At 43.6% G+C, this 21,595-nt stretch overlaps 1 protein-coding gene across 3 annotated transcripts in view; it reads left to right on the top strand.

The window, feature by feature from the left end:
• ROBO3 (roundabout guidance receptor 3) overlaps positions 1–21,595 on the top strand; it is a 385,628-nt gene that overhangs the window by 317,053 nt on the left and 46,980 nt on the right. For all 3 annotated transcript variants that reach the window (XM_067470700.1, XM_067470699.1, XM_067470701.1), the window contains exon 9: positions 17,778–17,983. In XM_067470700.1, coding sequence (XP_067326801.1) covers positions 17,778–17,983 — 206 coding nt within the window. The remainder of the gene's footprint in view (positions 1–17,777; positions 17,984–21,595) is intronic.

Raw genomic sequence — 21,595 nt, 5'->3', positions numbered from 1 at the left:
GACAAAAGCTAAGTCCGCCTCATAAATTTGTGGCTTTAATCACATTGGCAACAGTGGATAATGGCTGCTACATCAAAAAAGCATTTGCTTTTGACTATCTCATTTCTGAAATTGCATTCCAACGACACTGGCATGAAAATGGGCCTCAATCAGTATAGATTTATCTATCTGTTTTATCTGTTCAATAAATGGCAGACTAAACTCCAAGGTCAGTACAATGTCTATTCCAATTCACTAGGTAAATGTCCTCAGTAAAGATGGTGGAAGTATTAAGAAGGGTGAGACTTGCAACCTTGTAGGTGCCGCTGGAGTTTAAGTAGTGCAGGACAGGAGTGTAAAGAAACAATTAGTGTGTGTATGTGTGTTTCATGTCAGGAGCATCTTGAGAAACTGCAAGTCACTTCTGGTGTGAGAAAATTGGCTGCAAGGGGATAATCATCATCATCATCATCATCATCATAGAACCATAGAATCAAAGAGTTGGATGAGACCACATGGGCCATCCAGTCCAACCCCCTGCCAAGAAACAGGAATATTGCATTCAAATCACCCCTGACAGATGGCCATCCAGCCTCTGTTTAAAAGCTTCCAAAGAAGGAGCCTCCACCACACTCCGGGGCAGAGAGTTCCACTGCTGAATGGCTCTCACAGTCAAGAAGTTCTTCCTCATGTTCAGATGGAATCTTCTCTCTTGTAGCTTGAAGCCATTGTTCTGCGTCCTAGTCTCCATGGAAGCAGTACACAAGCGTGCTCCCTCCTCCCTATAGCTTCCTCTCACATATTTATACATGGCTATCATATCTCCTCTCAGCCTTCTCTTCTTCAGGCTAAACATGCCCAGCTCCTTAAGCCGCTCCTCATAGGGCTTGTTCTCCAGACCCTTGGTCATTTTAGAAGTGTAAAGAAACAAATATTTATTTATTTATTTATTTATTTGAACTTATATGCTGCCACTCCCCTGGGGCTCAGAGCGGCTTGCAAGAATGGCTAAAATCTAACACAGTTTAAAAACAATTTAAAACAATTTAAAAACAGCAATATCAAACATTAAAAGCCTGTCGAAACAGGTATGTCTTACATGACCTGCAGAAAGCTGATAAGTCCCGCAAGGCACGGACTTCAGGTAGCAGAGTGTTCCAGAGCGATGGTGCCACTACTGTAAAGGCTCTGCATCTCGTTGCTGTTAGACGCAAGGTCTTGACACTGGGAATTTCCAATTAGTGTGTGTGTGTGTGTGTGTGTGTGTGTGTGTGTGTGTGTGTGTGTTTCATGTCAGGAGCATCTTGAGAAACTGCAAGTCACTTCTGGTGTGAGAAAATTGGCTGTCTGCAAGGGGATGCCTGGATGTTTTACCACCCTGTGGGAGGCTTTTCTCATGTTCCCGAATGGAAAGCTGGAGCTGACAGATGGGAGCTCACCCCACTCCCTGGAGCCCCTCGTGGTGCAATGGGTTAAATCCTTGTGCCAGCAGGACTGACGATCAACAGGTCGGAGGTTCAAATCCGAGGAGAGCACAAATGAGCTCCCTCTGTCAGCTCCAGCTCTACATGCGGGACATGAGAGAAGCTTCCCACAAGGATGGTAAAACATCAAAAACATCCGGGCGTCCCCTGGCCAACGTCCTTGCAGATGGCCAATTCTCTCACACAAGAAGCGATGTGCAGTTTCTCGTCACTTCTGACACGAAAAAAAACCCACTCCTTTGATTTGAACCACCAACCTTTTAGTCAAGGTTTAACCTATTAGAATCATAAAATCATAGAATGGGAAGAGACTTTGTGGGCCATCCAGTCCAACCCCATTCTGCCAAGAAGCAGGAAAATTGCATTCAAAGCACCCCTGACAGATGGCCATCCAACCTCTTTTTAAAAGCTTCCAAAGAAGGAGCCTCCACCACACCACTTGCGCCACTGGAGGGTCTATCACTAGTGTGTGTTGTTAATATGTGATTCATCATAGCCCTCTACAAAACCACCAACATATATTATTGAGCAGACCGTAGGATTGAAAGGATGCTCTTCATAATGGGATGGTAGATATTAAACAGTTTTCAGTGTGGTTATTGCATGGATTTCTTAAAAACTCCAGATAGCTATTGAGGTCTTGGAAAAGGTATTCCATCTCGTCTATGAATGAAGAAGGGCTGCCTCTTCTGGGACAGAAAACAACTCAAGAGATAGCATTTCTTGGGGAAGAGGGATGGAATTAAAGCAACCCAATGGGGTTGACCTTGCTTCAAACACTGTCTGGTTGTTTTGGGAACAGAAAATCAAGGGACAAATGGGATGGAATATCTTGGAAAAGGTTATGGCTGATTGGGGTAAATTCAGACCTAAGCCACTTCCCTCTTTATTATAACATGCTAGCTAAACCCGACCACATTTTGCTGTGGCCCAGTCTGATATGAAATGAATGAGATAGTAAATAAAAGTATTGTTGCGAAGATAGGTTCACCAAGAAAACACATCATTCAATTCAATATCCTGCCTTGCATTGCTGTGTCTGTGTAGAATGAAAGGAAATGAAAGAAAAAGAGGTTTTAAAAAACATAAATAATGTCTTATTGCAAAGCTAGTGGATTGACTACATTTTTGGTTTGTCCATTTTCTGCATAAACATAGAGATCTGATGGTTTGCTGACTCTAAAGCATGTGACGTATAAGTGCCCATGATAGAAGCAATTGTTTTCTATTTTCAAACTGCACACTTGCAAAGATTTCCCCTGCGCTTTATTGAGAGTCATAGCGAATGCTAGGTGTATTGGAAATTGAAGTCATTAGTTGGTCAGAATGAGTGGTATTCCAATAGCATCCAAACCCAGCTTAGTTAATGTTTCTTGTATTGCTGTGGTGAATTGACAGCTGCTCTGTGATTGGTGGGTTTTTTCTTATACTGCTGAGGTAAAAGGAAAACTGTGCAGTGTTTGGTTGTTATTTCTTCTACTGCTGATGTAAAATGAAAACTTTTCAGTGATTGGTTGTTATTCCTTTTAATGGCCGGAATCGCTGGGTTGTTGTAGGTTTTTTCGGGCTATATGGCCATGGTCTAGAGGCATTCTCTCCTGACGTTTCATCTGCATCTATGGCAAGCATCTTCAGAGGTAGTGAGGTCTGTTGGAACTAGGAAAAAGGGTTTATATATCTGTGGAATAACCAGGGTGAGACAAAGAACTCTTGTCTGCTGGAGCTAGGACACCTAATCACCTCTCAACAGAAGTTTGCTCTAGGTACTGTCAAGCCATTATATGCTAATCAAGGTGGTCAGTTGAAACATTCACACCTAGCTCCAACAGACAAGAGTTCTTTGTCCCACCCTGGTCATTCCACAGATATATAAACCCTTTTTCCTAGTTCCAACAGACCTCACTACCTCTGAGGATGCTTGCCATAGACGCAGGCAAAAAGTCAGGAGAGAATGCCTCTAGACCATGGCCATATAGCCCGAAAAAACCTACAACAACCCAGAAAAGCAATTGTTTTCTATTTTCCAACCACACACTTGCAAAGATTTCCCCTGCGCTTTATTGAGAGTCATAGCGAACGCTAGGCGTACTGGAAATTGAACTCATTAGTCGGTCGGAATGAGTGGTATTCCAATAGCATCCAAACCCAGCTCAGTTTACATTTCTTGTACTCCTGTGGTAAATTGACAGCTGTTCTGTGATTGGTGAGTTTTTTCTTATACTGCTGAGGTAAAAAAAAAAGCTGTGCAGTGTTTGGTTGTTATTTCTTCTATTGCTGAGATAAAATGAAAACAGTTCGGTGATGGGTTGTTATTCCTTTTACTGCTGTGGTAAATAGTAAGCTGCACTGCGATTGGTTGCTTGAGCTCAGTTTTCACTTCTTATACTGCTGAGGTAAAATGAAAGCTAGGCTGTGAGTGCTTGCTTTGGGCATCACAGATTCGACTTTGTCTATTCCCAAACTGCTAGTTTTACGCTGAATACACACATGTATTCAAATGCAACATTGTGACATAATTTGATTTTACCGTAAAAACATATTTATATTGGTATGCAATCTTTTGTCAAAATGTCAAGGGAATTGACCGGCTATTTTTCCGGTTTTGCAAACACAAACATACACAGGCTGAGATTTTATATATAAAGATTGTGGTAGATTCCCTTTTCTTCTAGCTCTGCATTTCTTGTTCTGCCTACTAATAATGTGACTTGCTTCACTGCCAGTACATATGAGTGTCATGTTAGCTGACCATCGGAAGTCAGATGATATTTCAGCTTCGATTAATGGCTGTATCTGTAGCTGTCAGAGAACAAGGGTGTCCTTTGCCTCCTCCTTGCCCTGCTCATTGGCCTCTTCCTCCTCACCCTTCTCCCCCGTTTCCCTTTCCTCCAGCTGCCTGTCTCCGTTCAATACGGCTGTTATTTAGTGTCATTTCTCATATTGTCAGAGCGTGCTCCCTCCAGCATATCTGATCAATGGCATTGATCCACAATAAAACTGGCACCGACGTCAAGTGTCCAGAGAAGTGCCGGGCAGGCAGACTTGTGCAGAAGCTTAGTTTGTTAACACAGCTGCAGGCTTTAACAGACAAATGTACTACAGCCACACTAATAATAATTCCTTTGGCTTAGAAGTCTGTATTTGAATTCAACTATGCAGAACCGGTTTGTTATTAAGAATAGATTTGGTTGCTTCCAACCTATGGTTGAAAAACAGTAAATCCACACAAGACTTTCGTGGCCAGAATCACTAGATTGCTGTGAATTTTCCAGGCTGTATGTCCATGTTCCGGCCCTGTTTACCTCTCCGAATGTATTCTCCCCTACGTACCATCAAGACTACTAAGATCATCTGGAGAGGCCCTGCTCTCGGTCCCACCGGCCTCGTGGGGACGAGGGACAGGGCCTTCTCGGTGGTGGCCCTGCGACTTTGGAACTATCTCCCTCTGGAGGTCAGAACCGCCCCATTCATCCTAACATTTAGGAAACGGGTGAAGACGTGGCTGTGGAGTCAGGCCTTCGATGAATGAGGACCCTGGATGGAAGTTGATGTAGATCCATCTTAATAGGACGACTGACCACTGTAGTTTTATATATAGTGTTTTTAAAGTTGTTTTTGTAATTGTGATATATGATATTTTAATGAGTGTATATGTTTCTTATGGCTGGAAACCGGGCTGAGTCCCTCAATGAGGTTGAGAAGCTCGGTATAGAAAACTGTGAAATAAATAAATAAATAAATCCAAAAGCATTCTCTCCTGACGTTTTGGCCACATCTGGGACAGGCATCCTCAGAGGTTGTGAGGATTGTTGGAAACTGGGCAAGTAGGGTTTATATCAGGGGTCCTCAAACTAAGACCCGGGGGCCGGATGCGGCCCTCCAAGGTCATTTACCCGGCCCTCGCTCAGGGTCAACCTAAGTCTGAAACTACTTGAAAGCACACAACAACAACAACAACAATCCTATCTCATCAGGCAAAAGCAGGTGCACACTTCCCATTGAAATACTAATACATTTATATTTGTTAAAATTGTTCTTCATTTTAATTATTGTATTGTTTTAAGTGTGTTTTGCACTACAAATAAGATATGTGCAGCATGCATAGGAATTCATTCATGCTTTTTTCAAATTATAATCCGGCCCTCCAACAATTTGAGGGACTGTGACCTGGCCCTCTGTTTAAAAAGTTTGAGGACCCCTGGTTTATATTCTCCATAGTCACCTATGGATGTGAGAGCTGGACCATAAGGAAGGCTGAGTGAAGGAAGATAGATGCTTTTGATTTGAAGTGTTGGAGGAAAGTTCTGAGAGTGTCTTGGACCGTGAGAAGATCCAACCAGTCCATACTTCAGGAAATAAAGCCTGACTGCTCATTGGAGGGAAGGATATTAGAGGCCAAGATGAAGTATTTTGGCCACATCATGAGAAGACAGGAAAGACAATGATGCTGGGGAAAAAGGAAGGAAAAAGGAAGAGGGGCCAACCAAGGGCAAGATGGATGGATGGCATCCTTGAAGTGACTGGCTTGACTATGAAGGAGCTGGGGGTGGTGGTGGCTGCGAGGGAGCTCTAGCATGGGCTGGTCACGAAGAATCATAGAATCATAGAATCAAAGAGTTGGAAGAGACCTCATGGGCCATCCAGTCCAACCCCCTGCCAAGAAGCAGGAATATTGCATTCAAATCACCCCTGACAAATGGCCATCCAGTCTCTGCTTAAAAGCTTCCAAAGAAGGAGCCTCCACCACACTCCGGGGCAGAGAGTTCCACTGCTGAACGGCTCTCACAGTCAGGAAGTTCTTCCTAGTGTTCAGATGGAATCTCCTCTCTTGTAGTTTGAAGCCATTGTTCCGCGTCCTAGTCTCCAAGGAAGCAGAAAACAAGCTTGCTCCCTCCTCCCTGTGGCTTCCTCTCACATATTTATACATGGCTATCATATCTCCTCTCAGCCTTCTCTTCTTCAGGCTAAACATGCCCAGTTCCCCAAGCCGCTCCTCATAGGGCTTGTTCTCCAGACCCTTGATCATTTTAGTCGCCCTCCTCTGGACACATTCCAGCTTGTCAATATCTCTCTTGAATTGTGGTGCCCAGAATTGGACACAGTATTCCAGATGTGGTCTAACCAAAGCAGAATAGAGGGGTAGCATTACTTCCTTAGATCTAGACACTATGCTCCTATTGATGCAGGCCAAAATCCCATTGGCTTTTTTTGCCGCCACATCACATTGTTGGCTCATGTTTAACTTGTTGTCCACGAGGACTCCGAGATCTTTTTCACACGTACTGCTCTCGAGCCAGGCGTCACCCATTCTGTATCTTTGCATTTCATTTTTTCTGCCAAAGTGGAGTATCTTGCATTTGTCACTGTTGAACTTCATTTTGTTAGTTTTGACCCATCTCTCTAATCCCCTCTCAGCCTTCTCTTCTTCAGGCTAAACATGCCCAGCTCCTTAAGCCGCTCCTCATAGGGCTTGTTCTCCAGACCTTTTATCATTTTAGTCGCTCTCCTCTGGACACATTCCAGCTTGTCAATATCTCTCTTGAATATAGATTGAGTGAGATCCCATAATTAGAAATGCTCAAAAAGAAGAGAGATCATGGTGCATGGGCGTTTCAAACACAAGCAACACATGCCGAAACATCCCCTTTGGCATTTTCAAGCATATGGGTTTGCATGTATTTTATTACTCTGAAAAGTACCAGAAGCTTTGCAGATATGCTAATTTCTGAAGCAAGGCACACTGTATCTTGCGGTGAGTCTTTGGAGGTGTGAAAAGGATACTTTCATTGATAACCTTGTCTCTCCAGTAAAATCATTTTTACCCCTAATTCAAAACACCGCTTTCACGTTATTTCTTCATTCTGTATTTGGCAGTATCTCTACTGTAAACAAAGCAGCAGGCAAAGTATTTAATAACACCCTGATTGATTTCTCATTACTAGGTCACTTCTTAACATTCCATTATCACTGAACCGATATTCATTTCTCCTATTGTGTTAAATAATAGGCAAGTCTGTAGGAAATGATTTATCTTGTGCTGCCATGTTAATTCCACATGGGCACCTTGTCTCTGAATAAGAAATCCTTTAACGTATCTCCCGCTCTCATAACAAGCAATTTCTGTGTAAATCGCCAGCCAGTAATGGCTTTACTTTGTTTTGCTCTGATAGATGGGGTTGGCAAGAGATGGAAAAGAAAGTGAGAAGGATACTTTGTAAAAATGAGCTGCGTGTTGCCCTATTTGCACTCATCCTGCATTTCTAAATCCCCCTTTTGTTTAAGGTGCAGTTGGCAGATGCAGCTGTATTGCTGCTGACCAAGGGTTGAATGAAAAGCAATGCCTCCACCTTCGTTACTTGGATTTGGATGAATATTTTAATAAATCAAATGCAAAAATAATCCTTAGAACAGTGTTTCTCAACCTGGGGGTCGGGACCCCTGTGGGGGTCGCGAGGGGGTGTCAGAGGGGTCACCAAAGACCATCAGAAAACATAGTATTTTCTGTTGGTCATGGGGGTTCTGTGTGGAAAGTTTGGTCCAATTCTATCATTGGTGGGGTTCAGAATGCTATTTCATTGTGGGTGAACTATAAATCCCAACAACTACAACTTCAAAACGGCAAGGTCTATTTTCTCCAAACTCTACCAGTGTTCACATTTGGGCATATTGAGTATTTGTGCCAAGTTTGATCCAGATCCATCATTGCTTGAGTCCACAGTCTGGATATAGGTGAACTACAACTCCAAAAACTCAAGGTCAATATCCACCAGACCTTCCCAATATTTTCTCTTGGTCATGGGAATTCTGTGTGCCAAGTTTGATTCAATTCCATCATTGATGGAGTTCAGAAGGCTCTTTGATTTAAGGTTAACTATAAATCCCAGCAACTCCAGCATTACCAGATGACAAAATCAATCACCCCCAACCCCACCAGTATTCAAATTTTGGGTGTATCGGGTATTTGTGCCAAATGTGGTCCAGTAACTGAAAATACATCCTGCATATCAGATATTTACATTACAATTCATAACAGGATCGAAATTACAGTTATGAAGTAGCAACGAAAATAACGTTATGGTTGGGGGTCACCACAACATGAGGACCTGTACTAAGGGGTCGATGCATTAGGAAGGTTGAGAACCACTGCCTTAGAATGTGCTCTTTAACTACCACTATTCACTTTTCCACATAATCACTAGACAATTGGATACATTTCTGCCAACGATGAACAAGTTTTCTGAAGCCGTCATGAAAGAAGTCGACACTCTGTTTCTGCAACCAGCGTTTCACAATTCTCTCATCCTGGGTACCCATCGTGCACAGATCTTCCGATAGCCAAGCTAAGCAATAATGCGACCCACATGTTCTTGTGAAATGCTGATTATGCTTGAAGTTTGTCTCTGAGTGATATGACGATCATTCTGAATCAATCTGTCAACCTTTTGCTTGTGAAACTTGGTGGTTGCTGTCACAGGACGTCCAACTCTTTGTTTGTCACGCAAGTTAGATGTTCCCACCTCAACATCTCAACGTACCCATCGTGCACAGATCCTCTGATAGCCAAACAAAGTAATAATGTGACCCACACGTTCTTGTGAAATGCTGATTATGCTTGAAGTTTCTCTCTGAGTGATATGACGATCGTCCTGAATCAATCTGTCAACCTTTTGCTTGTGAAACTCAGTGGTGGTTGCTGTCACAGGACGTCCAACTCTTTGTTTGTCACGCAAGTTAGATGTTCCCACCTCAACATCTTTCAACTTACTCACCCAACAACGCACAGCACTCACATCAACACAATCACCATAAACAGCTTGCATTCTTTGATGAATCTCCTTTGGGGTGACACCTTCTGTTGTAAAGAATTCAATGACTGCACGTTGTTTAAGTCGCATTGACCAACCGTCTGCGGAGGATTCCATACTTTGCACTTTAACAACACAACTGTTCAATGCTAAAGCTTCCTGCCAAAATGGAACTGTAGAGGAGAGTCTACTGAACAACCCAGTACCTGCCGCATACCAGTACTGCCATCTGTTGAGGAGTTACGAAGGTGGAGGCATTACTTTTCATTCAACCCTCGTATTGCACAAAGAATTCCTATGTACATATGTTCCTCCTGCTTTCCTCTCCTTCCCCCATTTCACAGTCTGAGAAACCCTCGAAGGATTCGGAATCAGTTGGAGCCATGAATATGTCTCTAATCCCCTTTCGCTGCTGCTCCTCCTCCTCCAACACCTGCGCAGCCCTATTCTCCCTTCTACCAGTAGTAGTAATGTTACTATCACGCTGTACTACAACATTTACTTTTTCCTCTTTCCACCAGTCAGCTTTCTGCAGTGGGTTCTTTGTCTTAGAGTATTTTTGCTCACTGTTATATGTGTATTTCTGAAAAACTTGAAGTTTTTGCAGTTTACTCTTCCATGCTTTTGTATGATTAGTGCAGTTTTAGTTAAATAAGGATCAGCTACTCAGAGTTGAAAGAAGCAACATGTGTAGTGGTTTGAGCATTTTGAGTGCAACTCTGGAGAGCAGGGTTCGAGCAAGTCACATCTCCCACTGTCAGTGGCAAAGAAAAAACCCTTCTGAACATGTCTTACCAAGAAAACACCATAGGCCAGAAATTACTTGAAGAGACACAGTAATTTCTTGAAGAGATACAGCAGTTACCATAGGTGAGAAATTACTTGAGGAGATACAACAGCATCTCAGTGCTAAACATTAGGCCTGGGTAACAACGCAAAAATTTGGTTTTGTAATCGTTTTGTAATTGGGGTGTTTTTTTGTTTCGTTATTTAAAATAATTACAAAATTTCCCCCCAAAAAAGTTCGGTATTTACGAAATTTCGTAAATATTTACAAAACATTTTGTAAAGATGGCGCCCTTTTTTTTTCAATATTTTTAAAATATTTTTTAAATTTAATTATTATTAATTTAGTAGAATAGGGAGGAGAAATTAAAATTATTATTATTAAATTTAAATTATTATTAAGGAGGGAAGGCAGGCACTCACTCTGGCGGGCCCTCTCGCTCGCCGCTCGCTCGCCCCTCTCGCTCGCCGCTTGTGGGGTTCAGAACGCTCTTTGATTGCAGGTGAACCATAAATCCCCGTAACTAAAACTCCCAAATGTCAAGGTCTATTTCCCGCAAACTCCATCTGTGTTCATATTTGGGTGTATATTGAGTGCTTTTGCCAAGTGTGGTCCAGATCCATCATTGTTTGAGTCCCTCTCGCTCTCCGCTCGCCCGCCCCTCTCGCTCTCCGCTCGCCCGCCCCTCTCGCTCTCCGCTCACTCGCCCCTCTCGCTCTCCGCTCACTCGCCCCTCTCGCTCTCCGCTCGCCCGCCCCTCTCGCTCTCCGCTCCCTCGCCCCTCTCGCTCTCCGCTCACTCGTCCCTCTCGCTCTCCGCTCACTGGCCCTTCTCGCTCTCCGCTCACTCGCCCCTCTCGCTCTCCGCTCTCTCGCCCCTCTCGCTCTCCGCTCTCTCGCCCCTCTCGCTCGCCGCTCTCTCGCCCCTCTCGCTCGGCTCACCGCTCGCTCGCCCCTCTCGCTCTCCGCTCGCTCACCCCTCTCGCTGGCCAAGTGTGGTCCAGATCCATCATTGTTTGAGTCTGTAGTGGTTTCTGGATGTAGGTGAACTACAACTCCAAAACTGAAGGTCAATGGCCCACCAAGCCCTTCCCTGACAGATGGCCATCCAGCCTCTGTTTCAAAGAGTCTCCACCGCACTCCCTCTGGGGCAGAGAGTTTCACAGCTGAATGGCTCTCACCGTCGCCGCTCGCTCGCCCCTCTCGCTCGCCCTCTCCGTCGCTTGCTCAGCCGGCAGAGCTCCCAGCAAGCATCGGCAGGCGGCCATCTTAGGTATTTCCGAAATGGACGGAAATACAAAATTTTTTGGCGCCTGCCGTTTCGATATTTAAAAACACTTCCAGGTTAAAAAAAAAGTTTTGTTATTGTTTCGTAATTCAAAAAATAACGAATTTTTAACGAATTAACGAATTAACGAAACGAATAGCCCAGGCCTACTAAACATCTGCAATTGAAAGAATGGTAACAAAAAGCCAGAGACAAATGGATGTTCCTCTTAAGAGAAAGCCAACCTTGTAAATAAAGTCTTGCCTGGTCTGACAAGTCTCTTTGAATGTCCTCTGTGATATGCCATGTGGTGCTGGGTTGTTCCTTGTAACTAGCCTGCTTTTGTAAGACATTACTCTGCCTTTTCTCCATTACGTACAAGAAGAAAGCTTCCATCCTTCATTAAGTAACTTGGCAAAATTATTTCTGTCCTTTCGGAAGAGGGAGATGCTAACATAGATAAAAGGTGTGCCTTGACACATTTACTGCTGCCTGTAGTTTTCAGGCAGTACATCTCCAGGTAATCAATTAATGCTCGCCTTTAATTGACTATTTAATTGCACGTTACTAAACAAGTTAATGGATATAAGTTCTGCTACCTGTAGCTCTCATGACAGCAAAGAAGCAATTTGTGGTCCATCATGGAATAAGCTTTTAAGATGCTGCAGAAATCAATTCCATCCCCCAGGAAATGTGGTATTGGAGAGAGAGGGAGAATGAGAGAGAAAGAGAACGAATGGACAGTAAGGGAAAGGTTTTAGCACAGAAGAAAGGGGGGAAACCCATTTGGCTGAAACTAAAGTTTTAATGCTCCCAGCTTTCTTTCAAAATGGCCTATTGGAGGAAAACAAAAATGCTATTAGTCATGTCCATGGTGGTATTATTATTGTTGTTGTTTTGAAAGTGGGGGCATCACGGAGAATGAGATAGTCTCCTTAGGTGGCAGACAGTGGGACATGGCATCAGGGTTTTGCTCACTCTACTGCTATTTTAGCTACCTTCAGGCACAATAGTGGGCATTGCCCCATTGCCACTCAGTTTTTAAATGAGGAATGGACGGGATGACATTTTGGTCTTCAAAGGCAAGATACTCAACTTTGGCAGGAAAAACGAAATGCAAAGATATAGAATGGGGGATGCCTGGCTCAAGAGCAGTACTTGTGAAAAAGATATTGGAGTCCTTGTGGACAACAAGTTAAACATCAGCCAACAATGTGATGTGGCGGCAAAAAAAGCCAATGGGATTTTGGCCTGCATCAATAGGAGCCTAGTGTCTAGATCTAGGGAAGTAATGTTACCCCTCTATTCCGCTTTTGTTAGACCACACCTGGAATATTGTGTCCAATTCTGGGCACCACAATTCAAGAGAGATATTGACAAGCTGGAATGTGTCCAGAGGAGGGCAACTAAAATGATCAAGGGTCTGGAGAACAAGCCCTATGAGGAGTGGCTTAAGGAGCTGGGCATGTTTAGCCTGAAGAAGAGAAGGCTGAGAGGAGATATGGTAGCCATGTATAAATATGTGAGAGGAAGCCACAGGGAGGAGGGCGCAAGTTTGTTTTCTGCTTCCCTGGAGACTAGGACGCGGAACAATGGCTTCAAACTACAAGAGAGGAGATTCCCTCTGAACATGAGGAAGAACTTCCTGACTGTGAGAGCCGTTCAGCAGTGGAACTCTCTGCCCCGGAGTGTGGTGGAGGCTCCTTCTTTGGAAGCTTCTAAACAGAGGCTGGATGGCCATCTGTCAGGGGTCATTTGAGTGCAGTGTTCCTGCTTCTTGGCCGGGGGTTGGACTGGATGGCCCATGAGGTCTCTTCCAACTCTTTGATTCTATGATTCTATAATGTAAGTAGCCAAATAGTTTGGATTAGCTCTGTTCATGAACTCCTTTGAACCTTTTGTGAACCTTCTGGAGAAAGTGGGGTGTAAATAAACATAATCATAATAACCCTTTGTCCATTTGTGTAGAAGGAGATGATAAAGGAGATGACAAAACCTTCAAGGAGATGGTGCTCTTGGTCAGTGAGCTTGTTAAGGCACCAACAGTGAAAAAGATGCGGAGGATGGTTAGGAAGCTCCACAGGGTTGGCACAAGGCCTTCTCATGCAGTGAGTCTTGCCATAGGTAGGAATAAGTGAGAGGAAAAGTGAAAAACTGATAGAAAACTGGGAGAGAATTCCCATTTAAGAAGGGAATTTATATGGCTTCTACACAGGCTACACACAATTGGTTGGAAACCCACTCCAAGCCAGCCCGGGTTGGAGTGGGTTTCCAACCAATTGTGTGTAGCCTGTTGTCAACCTTTGCAACCCAAAAGACAGTTGCATCTGTCAAGTAGGAAAATAAGGTACCACCTTAAAGTGTGGGGAGGCTAAATTAACTGATTTATGAGGCCATAAAGAAGACTCCAGCAAAGCATTCCAGCGGGGAAGCATGCAGGGAATGTGGAAGTGCTTTATCACATGGACGATGAAAGTGATAGCTCCCTTGGCGGCCAGAAAAAGTTAAATAGCCTCTGTGTATGTCTGTATATATTTGTATGTCAAAAATTGGCATTGAATGTTTGCCATATATGTGTACACTGCACTGTAATCTGCCCTGAGTCCCCTGCGGGGTGAGAAGGGCAGAATATAAAAGCTGTAAATAAATAAAATAAATAAATAGGTAAAGGTAAAGGTAGTCCCCTGACATTAAGTCCAGTCATGTCTGACTCTGGGGTGTGGTGCTCATCTCCATTTCTAAGCCGAAGAGCCAGCGTTGTCCGTAGACATCTCCAAGGTCATGTGGCCGGCATGACTGCATGGAGCGCCGTTACCTTCCCGCTGGAGCGATACCTATTGATCTACTCACGTTTGCATGTTTTCGAACAGCTAGGTTGGCAGAAGCTAGGGCTGACAGCGGCTCACACCGCTCCCCAGAATCGAACCTGATACACAGCCATATAACCCAGAATATCAAGGCAGAATAACCCACAATATCTGCTTAGAACTTGAATACTTAAGTCCACACTGCCATATATCCCAATTCAAAGCAGATAATGTGGGATTTTATTCAGCTGTGTGGAAGGGGCCTGGAAGGAGCTTTCCTTGGGTTTTGATCAATGTCTGCGTGCTCACAACTGTGTTTTGACATGTTCAGAGATTGCCTCATGCAAACACAATACTCATACTTGTGGTGTATTCATCATGAGCAACATAATGTGGAAGCAATAAGCTCCCATGACAAAGAAATAAATAAGGGAATGATCCCCATTTAGAGCTCTGCTTCAACATGGTGGGGTTTGGTTTGGGGTTTTTTTTTTACACATCTACAATGTACAATTTCATTGAACAGTGTATTATATCTGTACAACTGAGGGTGTTATATTGAACTGAGGGTTAGACTGCAGGAGGGAGGTTGGTGACATTGGAGGGAATGTCAGATCTGTCCTATTCCATGAATCCCACTGGTACAGCCATGGACTAACTGTTCCATCTTGGCCTCATCTCCCTCACTCAGTGGCCATGATAATATTAAGGGCATCAGGGAGCATCCCTCTGCATGTTAGTCATTGAGGACTTGTATGGGGGGTTTACAACCCTGTATTTATTTGTCGTGTCAGAGCAACCAGTCCATTATATTACATTTCTAACATAACAAAGCAAACAAACAGAAAAATACACAACTTTTGAGTTTGGTAGCTGGTTAAATGTCCTTTGACCAGTATCTGGCCACTTGGAGTGCTTCCAGTGTTGCTGCAAGAAGGTCTTCCATCGTGCATGTGGCAGGACTCAGGTTGCATTGCAGCAAGTGGTCAGTGGTTTGCTCTTCTCCACACTCGTATGTTGAGGATTCTACTTTGTAACCCCATTTCTGAAGGTTGGCTCTGCATCTCGTGGTGCCAGAGCGCAGTCTGTTCAATGCCTTCCAAGTCACCCAGTCTTCTGTGTGCCCAGGAGGGAGTCTCTCATTTGGTATCAGCCATTGGTTGAAGCGCTGGGTTTGAGCCTGCCACTTTTGGACTCTCGCTTGCTGAGGTGTTCCAGCGAGTGTGCTCTTACCTACAAGAAGCACTGCCTGAACATCAAGCAAAAAGTGGGTGCTAGAAACAATATCATACGAAAGCTGACTGGCACAACTTGGGGATCACAACCAGATACAGTGAAGACATCTGCCCTTGCGCTGTGCTACTCTGCTGCTGAGTATGCATGCCCAGTGTGGAACACATCTCACCATACTAAAACAGTGGATGTGGCTCTTAATGAGACATGCCGCATTATCACGGGGTGTCTGCGCCCTACACCACTGGAGGAATTACACTGCTTAGCCGGTACTGCACCACCTGACATCCGCCGGGAAGTAACAGCCAATAGTGAAAGGACCAAGGCAGAGACATCTCCAGCTCATCCCCTGTTTGGGTATCAGCCAGCACGCCAACGACTTAAATCTAGACATAGTTTTCTAAGATCTACAACCCTGTGGATGTGGTCTTGTCCTGCTTCTAGTTGACTGGTTTGGTGCAGTGTTAGCAGACTGTAGAGCCAGAAAACTTTTTAGTCTAAACCAGGCATAGGTACACTTGGGCCCTCCAGATGTTTTGGACTCCAACTCCCACAATTAAGCGGCTGAGGGGGAAAAGAAAGGGGCCTAAGGCTGTTAGGAATTGTGGGAGTTGGAGTCCAAAACACCTGGAGGATCCAAGGTATGTCCATGCCTGCTGTAACATATCTGAAGACTATGACTCAATATATTTAGTTAAATTCACCCTTTCTAGTGCGCAAATAGAAAGCAAATAAATTCCACAATGTTGTTAGGAGCTGACTGGCTTGTTTGCCCATGCCTGGTCTAAACCAACATATCTGTTCATATGTTTTGCTATGTGAAGGCACTTTTTGGAGGAAAAATATGGGGAATAATCAACAACCAATAAGTATACTTACTCAAGCACCAGTCTAGAACTTTTAGTGGAAACAATTGACCCACAAAACATATCTAGACACATCTACAGCTTTTGTGTACCTTAATTCTTATCAGAAAGCAAGCAACCCCTTTTCTGGGGAGAGTAGTCAAAGATGAAAGCTTAGTTCAGTGGTTCTCAATCTAGGGGTTGGGACCCCTGGGAGGGTCACGAGGGGGTGTCAGAGGGGTCAGCAAAGACCAACAGAAAACACAGTATTTTCTGTTAGTCATGGGGGTTCTGTGTGGGAAGTTTGGGCAGATTCTATCATTGTTAGGGTTCAGAATGCTCTTTGATTGTAGGTGAACTATAAATCCTAGCAACGACAACTCCCAAATGTCAAGGTGGTCTATTTCCCCCAAAATCCACCAGTGTTCACATTTAGGCATATTGAGTATCCATGGCAAGTTGGCCCAGATCCATCATTGTTTGAGTCCACAGTGCTTTCTGGATGTAAGTGAACTACAACTCCGAAACTCAAGGTCAATGCCCACCAAACCCTTCCAGTATTTTCTGTTGGTCATGGGAGTTCTGTGTGCCAAGTTTGGTTCAATTCCATTGTTGGTGGAATTCAGAATGCTCTTTGATTGTAGGTTAACTATAATATATCCCAGCAACTACAACTCCCAAATGAAAAAATCAATCCTCCCCCCAACCCCATGAGTATTAAAATGTGGGTGTATTGGATATTTGTGCCAAATTTGGCCCAGTGAATGAAAATACATCCTGCATATCAGATATTTACATTACAATTCATAACAGTAGCAAAATTTCAGTTATGAAGTAGCAACAAAAATAATTTTATGGTTGGAGGTCACCACAATATGAGGAACTGGATTAAGGGGTCGCAGCATTAGGAAGGTTGAGAAACACTGGCTTAGTTGGTCTCAGAAGAACTTTTAAAAAGTATTATCTAAGACTTTAATGGCCGGAATAACTGGGTTGTTGTAAGTTTTTCGGGCTGTACAGCTATGTTCAAGAAGCATTCTCTCCTGACATTTCACCTTCCAGAGGTTGTGAGGATGCCTGCCATAGATGCAGGCAAAACGTCAGGAGAGAATGCTTCTGGAACATGGCCATACAACCCAATTTTTTTTTACCCCCATTCTGCTCTCTGCTGCGGCTGTGCTTCTGGACTTTTTGGATACCTTGGTGGAAAAATGCAATCGAAATCGCTGACCTCTTTGCAAAATCTCCCTCGCCTTGTATTTGGGTCATATCATCATCCATAGTTTTGGCCCCTAAACCTTCCCTTGACTTACACATGAGGTCAAGTTATACACATGTATCAACAGTAATTAATAACAAAGCAGGTAAGTATGATAACAATCTGACAAGTGTTTTTAAATATGTTAATGATATTTATATGTACTTTCCCCACCTTTTAAAACATTCTTCTATACCCGAATTCCAATTGCTGTCTGTGATTAGTGCCTGTATGTATTTCAGTACAGTTAGTTGTAATTCAATTAATTAATTATACACCCATTTTGTACTATTTGTCCCTCTCTTGCCTAAAGTGACATCCGACCGTATCCCACCAATCATCCGCCGTGGACCAACCAATCAGACCCTTGCCGTAGATTCTACAGCGCAGCTCCAATGTCATGTGAATGGGAATCCTCTGCCCAGCATTCAGTGGCTGAAAGATGGCGAACGGATTGTGGGCAGTGACCCAAGAATTAGTCTTCTGGACAATGGAACACTACAGATTATGAATCTACAGGTACAGTGCTCAGCCTCCATTACTGCCAGATGAAATATCTCATCTCTTGTGAGTTCTTTTAATCTTTTACAGTCATATCCTTTCTGTGAATGTAAACAAAGGCTGAATGGAAGGAATGTTTCTGTAGTCTTTGTATTTCATTTCTTACTAAGGGAATCATGTTGGGGATCATTTGTCTTAACGATATGTAGTTACATACCCGGCATGGAAATGAATGAAAGAGGCCACTATATGTGTGTATGTGTGTGTGTGTGTATATATATATATACACACATACGTGTGTGTGTGTACACACATCTGAAGCTTTGAAGAGCTTCTCTTCACCCATTTCAAAACTCCCTGCTTGGGTGGTGATGGCACGATCACCAGCATAGATGAAACTATATGTCCCTTCTGTCAGAGGCTGATCATATGTGTATACACACACATCTGAAGCTTTGGAGAGCTTCTGTTCAACCATTTCAAACCTTCCTGCTTGGGTGGTGATGGCACAATCATCAGCATAGAGGAAAGTATATGTCCCTTCTGTCAGAGGCTGATCATATGTGTATATACACACACACCTAAAACTTTGGAGAGCTTCTCTTCACCCATTTCAAAACTTCCTGCTTGGGTGGTGATGGCACGATCATCAGCATAGATGAAACTATATGTCCCTTATGTCAGAGGCTGATCATATGTGTATATACACACACACACCTAAATCTTTGGCGAGCTTCTCTTCACCCATTTCAAAACTCCCTGCTTGGGTGGTGATGGCACAATCACCAGAATAGATGAAACTATATGTCCCTTCTGTCAGAGACTGATCATATGTGTATACACAAACACACATCTGAAGCTTTGGAGAGCTTCTGTTCACCCATTTCAAAGTTCCCTGCTTGGGTGGTGATGGCACAATCATCAGCATAGATGAAACTATATGTCCCTTCTGTCAGAGGCTGATCATATGTGTATATACAAACTTACCTAAAGCTTTGGAGAGCTTCTCTTCACCCATTTCAAAACTCCCTGCTTTGATGGTGATGGCACAATCATCAGCATAGATGGAACTATATGTCCCTTCTGTCAGAGGCCGATCATATGTGTATATACACACACACCTGAAGCTTTGGAGAGCTTCTCTTCACCCATTTCAAAACTTCCTGCTTGGGTGGTGATGGCACAATCATCAGCATAGATGAAACTATCTGTCCCTTCTGTCAGAGGCTGATCATATGTGTATATACACACACACTGCCAGATCTTTGGAGAGCTTCTGTTCACCCATTTCAAAGCTCCCTGCTTGGGTGGTGATGGCACAATCATCAGCATAGATGAAACTATATGCTCCTTCTGTCAGAAGCTGATCATATGTGTATATACACACACACCTAAAGCTGTGGAGAGCTTCTCTTCACCCAATTCAAAACTTCCTGCTTGGGTGGTGATGGCACAATCATCAGCATAAAGGAACATATATGTCCCTTCTGTCAGAGGCTGATCATATGTGTATATACACACACACCTAAAGCTGTGGAGAGCTTCTCTTCACCCAATTCAAAACTTCCTGCTTGGGTGGTGATGGCACAATCATCAGCATAGATGAAACTATGGAGCAAACAATCCAAAGGCGGTAGTGATGGTTCTGGGGGAACTTCTTCAAACATGAGGGGATGAATGAGAATGAATTGTGTTTTGTTTGAAAGGCATGAGACATTTCTTTTTAATAATAATAATAATAATAATAATAATAATAATAATCTATATAAATAAACATATAATGTTCATTTGTGGGATTAACAGAACTCAAAAACCACTGGATGAATTGACAGCAAATTTGGACACAAGACACATAACAATCCAATGTATGTCCTTCACTCAAAAATATTGATTTTGTCATTTGGGAGTAGTAGTTGCTGGGATTTATAGATCACCTACAATCAAAGAACATTCTGAACCTCACCAACAATGGAATTGAACCAAACTTGGCACACAGTTCTCCCATCACCAATGGAAAATACTGGAAGGGTTTGGTGGGCAGTATCCTTTGGTTTTGGAGTTGTAGTTCACCTACATCCAGAGATCACTGTGGATTCAAACAATGATGAATCTGGACCAAAATCTACAAGAATACTCAATAGGCCCAAAAGTGAACACTGGTGGAGTTTGGGGGAAATAGAATCTTGGCATTTGGGAGTTGTAGTTCCTGAGATTTATAGTTCACTTACAATCACAGAGCACTTTGAACCCCATCAATGATAGAACTGGGCGAAACCTCCCACACAGAATCCCCATGTGAGCCACAGCAACGCGTGGCAGGGGACGGCTAATATTATTATTATTATTATTATTATTATTATTATTATTATTACCCACCACCATCTCCCCAAAGGGGACTCGGGGTGGCTTACATGAGGCCAAGCCTGATAATACAATTACAATAAAATAAATACAAAACAGCAAAACTAACATGCTCCCTCTGTCTCTAAGGGCCCTTCCGCATAGCCCTATATCCCAGAATATCAAGGCAGAAAATCCCACAATATCTGCTTTAAACTGGGTTATGTGAGTCCACATTCAGAAAAAAGACTCTAGCAAGAGTTAAATCCACCATAGTAATTTTAGATGCATCACCATGCATCATTGCATCACGAAAGGTCACCGGTGATGCTAAACACATTGTGTGTGGCAGGAGAATGGAGCGTCGTCACAGGCAATTGGGAAGAATGGCCTGTGTGGATTTCCCACTGGTTCATTCTAAAGTGCATCTTCACAATATTATTATTATTATTATAACTTTATTTGTACCCCGCTAGCATCTCCCGAAGGATTCGATGCGGCTCACAATAGGCCGAAGCCCAACACAATACAACCATACAATATCTAGCAAATAAAAACAGTTAAGCAGAAAAACAATAACAATAGCAATACGACAAGACATTATTAAAAACTGAGTCGGCCGGAGTAGGGGTACAAGGTTAAAAGTGCTGATGTATCGGAGGGGTGTGGGATTATGATATAAGTGCGGTGTGCAGTGTGCGGTGATTTGGTACTAAGGTGCTTCTGGGATTTGGTAGTGGGAGATTCCTAATCTGAAAAGGCACATTGGAACAGCCAGGTTTTCAAATTCTTTCTGAAGACTGCCAGTGTAGGGGCTTGTCTGAGATCTTTCGGGAGGGTGTTCCAGAGGCGGGGGGCCACCACAGAAAAGGCCCTGTCTCGAGTCCCCACCAAGCACACTTGCAACATGGGCGGGATCACGAGCAGGGCCTCTCCAGATGACCGGAGTGAACGTGTGGGTTCATAAATGGAGATGCGGTCACGCAGGTAGGGTGGTCCCAAACCGTTCAGGGCTTTGTAGGTAAGCACCTGCACCTTAAATTGGGCTCGGAAAATAAACGGCAGCCAGTGGAGCTCCTTAAACAGCAGGGTTGACCTCTCTCTGTAATGGGCCCCAGTTAACATCCTGGCTGCTGCCCGTTGGACCAATTGGAATTTCGAGCCGTTTTCAAGGGCAGCCCCATGTAGAGCGCATTGCAGTAATCCAGTCTAGAGGTGACTAAGGCATGGACCACCCCGGCCAGATCAGCCTTAGCGAGGTACGGACGTAGCTGGCGCACAAGTCTCAAT

This window comes from Anolis sagrei, chromosome 7 (assembly GCF_037176765.1).
Source record: "Anolis sagrei isolate rAnoSag1 chromosome 7, rAnoSag1.mat, whole genome shotgun sequence".
NCBI classification, from domain to species: Eukaryota; Metazoa; Chordata; class Lepidosauria; order Squamata; family Dactyloidae; genus Anolis; species Anolis sagrei.
The sequence above is the reverse complement of the archived record's forward strand: the minus strand, read 5'-3'. Positions and strand labels throughout refer to the sequence as shown.